Raw genomic sequence first — 10,324 nt, 5'->3', positions numbered from 1 at the left:
TATCTCTGAGTCCATATACAGGAAATGCGGAGAAATTGGAGGAAAGAACTTGGAGGAAAGAAGTTGGTACAATCATTTCCAGCTGGTGAGAGTATACAAAGCCCAGAGCAGGTGTGTCCAGTAATAGCTGCATCTTTCCGCTGACTAAAGTTTCATTGCTTGAGAACAGCAGAAATAGTAATATTTTATTTTCAGGGTTGCAATTCTACTACAGGAACTGTTTTCTTGTACTGCCTGATTTCTTCCCTTATAATGAGTTTTCTTTTCTTTTCTTTTAAAAAAGCACTATAATTGCATTAAGCAGAAATTGTAAATATTTTGAGATCAAAATTTTTGGCTTTTGAAGCAGAGTAACTGAACAGCCTTAGTCATTTATCTTCTCCCACTTCTAGTACACAAGTAATGCATACTCTGGAGTTTAAGTGCCCAAGTAACTACACATGAGACTTGCTGCTTCTTAGAATCTTTTTAGATTAAAAATTGATGGCTAGAAAGGGGCTGTAACATTGGTTATATGCCATCAATAGCCTTAAAGGTATAAAAGATAAATGTGAACAAAGCCAAAATGAGCTCTGGCAGAGTCTAATGTTTTTAAGTATACCCATGGCATGACTGAGCACAAATCAAAGTAACTAGTTGATGTTTTTTAATTGGGTCTGACAGAGTCATTAAACACCAGCTGTTTGTTTCTTCCTTCCTTCCTTTTCTTTTCTTTTTTAATAATAACAAGGTAGCAAAAAAACAACTGAATGCTTCTACATGAAAAGGAATTTTTCTAGATAGCCATCTGCCTGTCCTTATATTGGTGGTTTATTAAACTGAATATCAACAAGAAATAAGGGGCAAAAAAATAGCAGAAGTGTATGTTTAAACATGGTGCTGCTACTTTCCAAATGCTATGCAGACCTTTCCAAATTTTGTTTCTTGTAGACCTTTCCTGTAGGCTGGAATAAACCTCAAAATTCTGTGCTATGCTGAATCTTCTTTGCTTGCTGCAGTCAGATGAGATCTGGAGAACTCTGGGGAGGTTAGGGTCCTAAAATGCAGCAGTGGCCCTTGTGAGACCAATGCTACTCAGGTTCACAACCCTTGATCTAACCCAAGCAGTTAGCATCCTAATCTTGTTAGCTGACTAGTGTATCTGTGTAGATGCATGTCACCTACTGGAGCTGAAATAGTGTTTTGCTTGTAATGGAAAGCATTTATGAGGTGCAAACACCCCCAACTTGAGGATGCACCACTGTTGGGGCCTCCCTTTGCTTGGTGGCAAGTTATACCTGGACTGGTACTGTCTATCATACCCAAAGTGAAGGGATCAAGCATGAGACTTAGAAATACAGACTAAATGGGTGGGGGAAATGCTTACAGTGCAATTATATGCATGCTCACTGAGAAGCACGTCCCAATAAGTTCACTGGGGCCTACTTCCAGAAAACAGGCTTCACAACCTATTTCAATAAAGGTAGCTTTGTAGTCTGTGGCATGAAGGGGGGAAAGAACCTTGTGGCATCTTAAAGACTAACCAATTTAATATTTAAGGTGACAACATACCATTTAATATTTTCACTTATGGCACTCACCCTTAATTTTAGAAGATAGGTGCTTCTTTTGTAAAACATCAGAATTTTAAACTCTAGATGTTGTGGAAATTACAACCCCAAACACCTTAAAAACTTTATAATAAGGTATGGGGTGTTCATTTAAAGTTCTACTTAGTTCATAGGTCTCTCTCCTGCTTCTTTGGTGTTCCTGGTGGCATACAGAGCTTATGAGTGGCTAGACTTCATGTGGACATTCAAATAAATATGTGGAGTGGGAGTAGTGTGTATGATCTCTGACCCCCTGACCCCAACATTCATTCATACAACATCTGAAAGGAAGAAAAAGAACAGCTCCTCCTCACAAGACAGAGGCCATTCTTCCAAAAAAAAAAAATCTATCTAAGAAGAGTGGAATGTTGCCATCTCTTGAGGCATTGGGGGAGAAAAATAGTAACCAAAACTGGCTCTGGCATTCTCAGACAGATTGCAAAACACATACACATAATAAGATGTAGTGGCTAACAAGCTCCCTTTGGCATTTCAACACTGTAAAACTAGCAGCGCTTTTCAATGATTATTTTATATGTTTAAGTATGATTTAATGCATGACAAGCCCCCTACAAATGGAAAAGCAATTAGTTACTTTAGTTGTTAGGTCTGGAATCACACCATTTACTTATTGGGGAATAAGTTTCCATAAACCTTGGCTGATCTTGCTCAATTACACAATGAATGTTCCAACTTTATGTTGGGTTGTTTTTTTGAGTTTTTTGGGCCTTTATTTCATCAAGCTTTAAAGCTTTGCAAAAGCATGAATTTAAGCTGCACATGACACCAAGGGAGGAAGAGGGAGAGAAGAAATAGCTCTGGAGCAAAGTTGTCGTTTGAAAAACTATTGGAGATCAGCGTTATACACAGAGAAACAAGCAGCTGACAATTCAACATAATCTCCCATTAAATAACAGCTCATTTATACATATCCCATTGTGCCCTCCACATCTGGCAAGTGATTGGAGTTGGCAGATTTATTTCTCGTGCTAAACTTGCCTGCCCTGCGGTAGCCTCCCTCTCTTCTAATGGGACTCCGCTACTAGCTTTCACAAACCTGGAGTGATTTGCAAAGATAAGGCCATCCAAGATTTTTTTTTTTTTACCACCTAATTACTAGATGTTTCATGTCTTAACACTAGGGAGGATTATTATGGACATTTTCAATTGCTTCCTTTCATTTCAGCTGCCATAAATTTAAAATGGTTAAAGTAAATCTATCTGCAGTGTATCATTTAAACCATAAGCCCTTATGTTGGGAAGTGATAAAGGGGTTCAGCCTGACCCTTGGCTGGTCTCTCTTTGCCAGGTCCCAGGGGTTACATTTTAGGGAAACGTGATTTTTAAAAAGTAAGCTTCATAGTAGGTCAATAAAATATACCACAGGGTGGAGGGGACAACTTACGTACCCTCCATACTCATAATGTGCTTAGCCAATAGCACTAACAAAACAGAAGAAAGGTTTTTAAAATCTGTTAGATATTCTTACAGCTGGGTTGGGGGGGGCACTAGCTTTGTAATAATGTATCAGAGTATACAGTAAACATTTTATCTTTATTTGTTTTTGCCTTTTTACCAAACATTTTCTATATTCAATGTACTGCTACAAATACAGCTAAAATCAGATGGAATTTTCCATATTTTTCTGTCAATTGGACTTCTAGGAGCAGTAGAAAATTGCACTTCTAAGAGCAACTGTGACATTTTAAACTGAAATCTCAATCAAAGAGGCTTGCTTTCAAAATTAAAAGTCCTGGAGAAATCACTTCTATTATTACATTGATATGGCTAATTCAACTCCTTATTTTTTGTTGTTTTCAAACAAAGAAAAAGCAGAAAGAAAATTGGATTCAATCTTTAAGACCTTAATTGCATTGTTTCTCCAGTAAGAATAACTGTGCATTCTTCTTTGTATGGCATTGAAGTTGTTGAATGACAAATCAATAAAGGTCGTGCCATTCAGATTTAATCAATTATTTTTCCATCTCCTACCAAAATCAATGGCTCAAACAACACAGAAAACCTGCATTCATACTAATATTGTTCAAAAAAGAAGGACTTTACAAATATTAAGAGAGACATATCTCAATGTAACATCCAGTCTCAGTGCTGGATCTTTTACTCAGGATTTAGATTTGTATTCCAGTCTTCCTTCAAGGACCTGAAAGCATAGATAGGACAGGATCCTTAAAAAAAAAATTCCTTAGCATAAGTAACAAGCATCCCTCCCCATGCTGTAGCAGAGATGCTTCCCAGCCAGGTGGGGGAATGTGGAGCAGCAGCAGGAAGTCACACCCAAAAGTCCTAGTACAGGCTCAGAACACGACACATGACTCCTGGGATCTCAGCCAGGGTTCCTCCGTTCTCCATTTTATCTTAAGAACCTTATTGCGTACAATTAGGAGTGACTGAAACAAGGACACTAAGTGAACTTCACAGATGACTAGTCACTTACAGCTGAGTACTAACTAAGGTGTAAATTCAGCAACCTATGCCACCATATCAGTTTCAAGTCCTCTAACACACTGATTTCATGGAATACTACATTAGTTTTAATTTTTATGTACTGAAGTTCTTATTTGAAAAATGGAAACTTTTGCTTTAATTATTGCCCCTCATTTCTAACATAGGAGAGAGAAACTGACAATGGGGGAGCCATCAATCTATCCTGCTGACCTGGAGCTGGGAATGGGTGTGGGTGCAGAATGATAAATAAAAATTTAAAACATTAAGAATGTCCCAGCATGATTACTTCTAGCTGAACTCACTTTCCATTTGACCAAGAAAATGCTTCAGGACTTTCATAAATCAGTTAATAGTTTAAAAATCTCTAAGTGGCATACAGCATGTTCTGAGTCAGAACTCACCTATGTGATTCTGAGGAAACTATTACAACTCTTGCAGGAACTGAGCGACGGAGAACATCTTCAAGAAGCTGAATGAGATAGAAGTGTCCCAAGTGATTAACCTGGAAGGTGGACTCCAGACCATCTTCAGTCAGTTGCCAAGGAGCCAAAAAAGTAGCAGCATTGCAGATCAGCACATGGAGAGACCTTTTAAAAAAACATATATATAATCACCACCAGAATCACAATCAAGATGAAAATGGTATAATTAATTACAATGATGAATGTGTGAAGACATTTCCAGTATCTTGTTGGGACCTACTCCTACAGGTTGATATTTTTAATAGCTATAGCCCTTGATTTTTGGATAGTTTCAACTTTTGCTTTTCTTTTTTTAAAACAGGGTTCTACAATTGCCTTGTTATTTTTGCAAAGCTTTGCAAACTGTTGTAAACTACCCTGAATACTATGTAGAAGGCAAGGTAAAGATTTCTTGAAATAAATGAATCCATATTAAAGACATTCCTTTATTGGTGAAGAAATGTTTCCATTTTCAAAACATAATTCACTCTGACAATAAAAAGGCTGCCTTGTAGGTAAGTCACTTATAGTTTTCATATGTTGGTAAAACACAGGCACTGGGCTACTTTTCAACCAAAAATCATTTGTTTTCTAAGTAAGGCAATGGGGGCAGGGGAAGATTTATGGTGTCATAGTCAAATTGTAACACAGATTCCCTACCCACAAGGACTCACATGTTGCCTATATGCACCTATATTCAGTGGAGCTATGCCAGACACTATCAGGTCTGTTAAGCAGCTACCTGTGTGGATTCAGTCTCAAGGGAATTTGGAGCTGCCATCTCAAATGGATGCCTAGGCTGCAATACCATACACATTTACTAGGGAGTAAAACCCACTGGACTCAATAGAACTTACTTTTGAGTACACATGTATAGGATTACAGTATACATTAGTGTACCAATGCTTACTGGACAGTTATCTATTTTAGAAGTCCAGTTACAAACAGCAGAGGTTGTCTCCACCATGCAACACTAAGCATCTCATTGTAAAGCACCGCCTTGGTGGTCCTTTGTGGCTGGTTGGGTTCGAGTGGCTAAGGAGGATTTCATGATCTAGATTTCATCAACTAACGTATATCATACCCTGGGGTTATGACCCATAGAAAAATATCCTGTATCCTATAAAAGCTGTCTGTGATGATAACATCATGAAAAGCCCAAAGGTAAATGGAAATAGTAATGTGACTTTTCAATTCTGTGTCAGAGCATGTTTCCTTCAAGTTTTTACTTCTCCTATTGACTTGAGAAGCAGTTCTTTTTTCAGACCACATGTCTCCTCCATTTGCAGACAATGTGCATTCCCGTTTATGGAAGGCACAACCTATTTCCTAATTTGGAAATAGGTTCACTAATCTCCAAATTCACAAATTTGGACAAAAACTATAACATACACACTGATCCTCCAAAGTGTGATTCCATATTGCTGGGAGGCCCGCAAATATTCCAGTCATGTGGTTCTTTCCCACCCAACTGCTATACTTCTCTTTGCCATTGGGAGGGGTTTAAGATCCAAGAGGGAACTGCCCATAGAAATGGTCCTACACACCAGTGTGTATAAAGCAGTGTGGGACTGTGTGGCAAGGAAGCAGCTCCCACACCAATGGAGTACATGTGAAAGGAATTGGTCTTCTAAACAAGAAACACATTGGATAGGCCCATGTAGGATCTCTTTAAAATGGAGAAATTTTGAGAAAATAATTGAAGTTCCTTATTTTCTAACTAACCAACACAACAAAGAATTGAAACAATCAGGGTGGAGTGCTGGCTATGTAACTCAGTCCCTTATAAAATTTTGCAACACACAACAATAAGTGGGATCTGCAACAAAATTTTGGGGTATTGGGTGCTCCTGTTCAAGGTTCTGGCCTGTCAGTCATACCCTTCTGCAGAATACTCCATACCAAGAACACTTTCTAGTTTTATGTCCCCTCCTTCCTAAAAACATAGTTAGCATTATGTTTCTACTGAGCATACAAAGTCAACATTGGGCTGTTTTGGGGTTGATGCCCCACCCTTAGTTTTGTTGTTACTTTTTGCTGATATTGTTATCATTCCACAAACCTTGGATTTCCCCTCCAAAAGCCTGTTATGAGGACTGATAAGAATTCTCCCAAGAATTGGGTTGCAGAGCTTTCCAAACTGTGTGTTGCAACATGTTAGTGTGTTGCACGAACGCTCCACACGCTCCTCCCAGGGCTAGAAAGGGGTTAGTTCAACCTCCTGTTTGCTAGTAAAGCTGAATTACTGTGTTGTGAAATGATGTATGTCACCAACATGAAAAGTTTGGAAGCTCTGGGTTAGTGTGTCAGTGTGTGTAACTACTTACTGCATACCTAACATTTGCAGAGCTTATGAGTGTTCAAAGCACTCTACAGGCATTGTCTCATTGTAATTCTGCAAGTTGTCAGCATTATTATCCCCAATATTGTACATGAGAGGCCTGAGAGTCCACTTGCTCACTCCACATTGAACATAATGAAACATTTTGATGAGCTTGGTCCTAATAAGTGCTTAATCTAGTACTATTTTGGTGTTCTTTTTAAACGGATTTATACAAATATTTGCATTATTTAAATGGTATCACAACGTGTTCGGAGGAAGACGGAAAACTGGCATTTTAAATTTCTTAGATTGCTTGTTTTTAATCTCATTTCCCATGTTGGTTACCTGCACTATCAGACCTCCTTTTTAACATACTTATTTTAATAACATCTATAAAGTAAGCTATGCGTTGTATACACAGCCTAACTGGTTGCATTCCAAAATGTTAAATTCCCTTGGAAGCAGTTAATGATAAAACAGAGCAACTTCATAGTGACATGTTAGTTTATAAAGTTCAGGACTGAGATAAGGTTTATTTCAGGTCTATTAAAAAGTGTCAAAACAATCACATACACTTGCCACATTCTTATTTATTTATTTAATCCTGTGGAGTGCTTTTAATCAATGTATTTTGTTTAAAATTTTAGGTCATTATATCGATTGCTATTGCCCTTTGTAATATTCTTCATGGCTTTATTATTTTAAATTAAAATTTTAATTAAAATACTGTGCACACATACCCTTTAAAAATTCTCTCATTAACCATTAAGCTATAAAAACTGCAAAATGCTTACTACTTTATTTGCAGCAAAAGATATTTTAACTATACATATTAAATCATAAATATTTTACATGCTTATCTACCCAACATGCCCCTTATGGCTGGTTAGATCTTGTGCAAAAGCATCAAAGCAAATGTCTCTTGAAAGCCATGTCCCTCTTTTCAAGGCAGATCATGTCCACCTTTATGGAGTTTCAAAATACAAAGAATATTTTATTTGTCTGCTCCAGTCTTTGGGAAAAGAAAAGGAGCCTTAATTGATAGGTCTCTTAACAGTGATTATGCAGCCTAATTTAAAGACACACAAAAAATGAGCACATGCCTTACTGAATCACAGGCCAAAGGTCAATTGAGTCCATCATCTTCTTTCTAAGTAAATGCTCTAAGGCAGTCAACAAGGCATGAAGGGAACTGTTCTCCCCCACCGTTGGCCTCAGGAATTGGGTGTTCAGTAGCATATGTGCTATATCTGAAGAACATGCTGGTTTCATTTAGCTTATCACTTCCTTTAACAGCAATCTCACATGGTAATTGTCTATAGCAGCCAAACAGAGTCATGCAAAAACAAGTTATCAGCATGTATGATGAATCCAAACCTGCAATTTGGAAGATCAAAATTTAGATTGCTGCATGGACTCAATTTTTGACAGGCTTCAGGGTTAATTACTTTTCATAATGGTGTGGTCATAAATTGGCTCTGCTCCTTTTGAAGAATCCACAATTTCTGTCCCTGTACTGGAATCTCTAGCAAAGTCACAGCCTCAGAAATGGGGCTAAAAAGTCCTGTAGGGCTAGGTGTCATCATCAGTATGATGGGAACTATAAGACTTCCCAGAGGGGAAGCTCCCCAGAGGGGAGCCCCACTCCTGCCAGCCACCACCTATTTATCATTACTTCACAGAACAGACAAGAGAACAGTGGAGAGGTTTCCATCTGATCTGAGATGCCTTCATATGCATTATGTCTCCAGCATCTGGGGATCATGCAAAGTACAATAAGCAAGGGGGTGGCAAGAGAGAGGCAGTGCTTATCCCTTTCCTACATACCATTCCTACGTACCACTACAAATTGTCATTCAGCCAGTGTGAAAAAGCAAGTGGATTTTCCCATGTCTAGGGTTCAAATTGCAACTGTAGCCAAGAAATACAGCATGTAAAAACAATGCCCTTTAGCCACACAAAAATCCTGCCTGGACGCTGCTTTTCTTTGAATATACAAGAGCTCAGTTACAAAGTTTACATGTTATCTATAGTTATCCCCCCTAAGTAACACCAAAAGTTTATAGAAATGTGGTAGTTTGCATGCAAAAAGCTGTACATAACTATTGTTTACAATGATTATGCTCAGCTGATAAATTTATTTATTTCTAATTATGATGCTGATGTAGTGGTGGTAATTATGATACAGAACCCTCTCCCCAAGTACTTACACATGCTTGGATTTGAATGCTTCAACAAACTCCTGTACACTATGAAGAGATGCAAGGTCTAAGGTTATTGCTTCTACTTTGGCTTTGTGCTAAAATGAGAGAACATGAAGGAAAAAGATAAACAACATCAACTTGTTTGAATCACAATATCATGTTACACCAAACAGCTTTACAGTTACACATTTAAATTCCCTTGTTCAACATGAGAACCCTGCAATGGACATAAATCAACCTGGAAAGCATAGAAAACAGTGCCAAATGCTATGTTCTCAATTTGTAGCACTTTTAAAGACAGACGGATTGTTCTCAGAAGTTGCTGATATTCTGAGGTTGGAGAACCAGGGCAAAACCTCCTGGGGAAAAAACTTGATTTGTGAAGCAGGGGTATATCGTGTGATATGTACAGCTGACCTATCCTTACAATTTGGCAGATGTGTGCTAGATGACTAAAGGAGTCCTTCAGTCTTCTTAGTCCAATGAACCACAAAATAAATAGAACAAGTTGTTTTATTAATATTTATCATTTTTATTTTTTTCAAGTAATTAACAAATTCACACTAGAAACCCAAATGCATGGACTACACTAATCACAGTATTTGTGCATAAGGTAACAGAACTTACACGCAGCCTTAATCAATGCTTATGAAGGGTCTATACAGATACTCTAGAATGGTAAAAGGGAGATGATATAAAAATTGGGAGATGATATATAATGAATAGGAAAAAATGTTTAAGATAACTTTTATTAAGAAACCAGAGGCTTTTCTTTTGGGAATTATGGGATTATCCATTGTAGTGTTCAAGGATGCATCTGCAGAAGCATCCCCAGTGCTTTTTTTTCTAAAAAAATGTTTAGGGGCAATCTCATTTTCCCACTCATATTGAAATACTGCCCCTCAATGAGGCTAAGCTTAGATTTACAAAATGTTTACATTCTACATCAAAGAGTATATAATCTTGATTTCTTATTCTTCCAGTACGTTTGCCATTTCTGGGTATTCTGAGCACTCTATTGGCCATTCTTCTTTAGTTGGGACGTTTTCTTCTTTCCATTGGGGAGAAATCACTTGAGTGACAGTGGTTGCATACATAAATATTTTTTTGTACAGTATTGTCTCGGTAACTCTTATTGCAAAGTGGGTAGAAGAAGCAAGTCTGGTTACTCTCCACTCTGGAGAGTATATTTCAAAAAAAATAGAATGCCTGCTCAGGGTTAGCTATCATCACCAGTCAGAAGCCAGTCTTGACTAAAATGAAAATACCAGACAAAATATT

At 37.8% G+C, this 10,324-nt stretch overlaps 1 protein-coding gene across 2 annotated transcripts in view; it reads right to left on the bottom strand.

Annotated features, from left to right (window-relative positions):
• The window catches only part of WWOX (WW domain containing oxidoreductase), a 566,085-nt gene that overhangs the window by 429,836 nt on the left and 125,925 nt on the right, over nt 1–10,324 (bottom strand). For both annotated transcript variants that reach the window (XR_014567358.1, XM_083752075.1), the window contains exons 6-7: nt 9,050–9,138; nt 4,457–4,642 (exon numbers count right to left, since the gene is read on the bottom strand). Coding sequence is in view for 1 of the 2 variants with exons in the window: in XM_083752075.1 (XP_083608201.1) it covers nt 4,457–4,642; nt 9,050–9,138 (275 nt within the window). In the remaining variant the exon portion in view is untranslated. The remainder of the gene's footprint in view (nt 1–4,456; nt 4,643–9,049; nt 9,139–10,324) is intronic.

This window comes from Podarcis gaigeae (genome assembly GCF_964106915.1).
Source record: "Podarcis gaigeae genome assembly, chromosome: 8".
Lineage (NCBI taxonomy): Eukaryota > Metazoa > Chordata > Lepidosauria > Squamata > Lacertidae > Podarcis > Podarcis gaigeae.
Note: the sequence above shows the minus strand (reverse complement) of the source record. Positions and strands in the feature narration are given on the sequence as shown.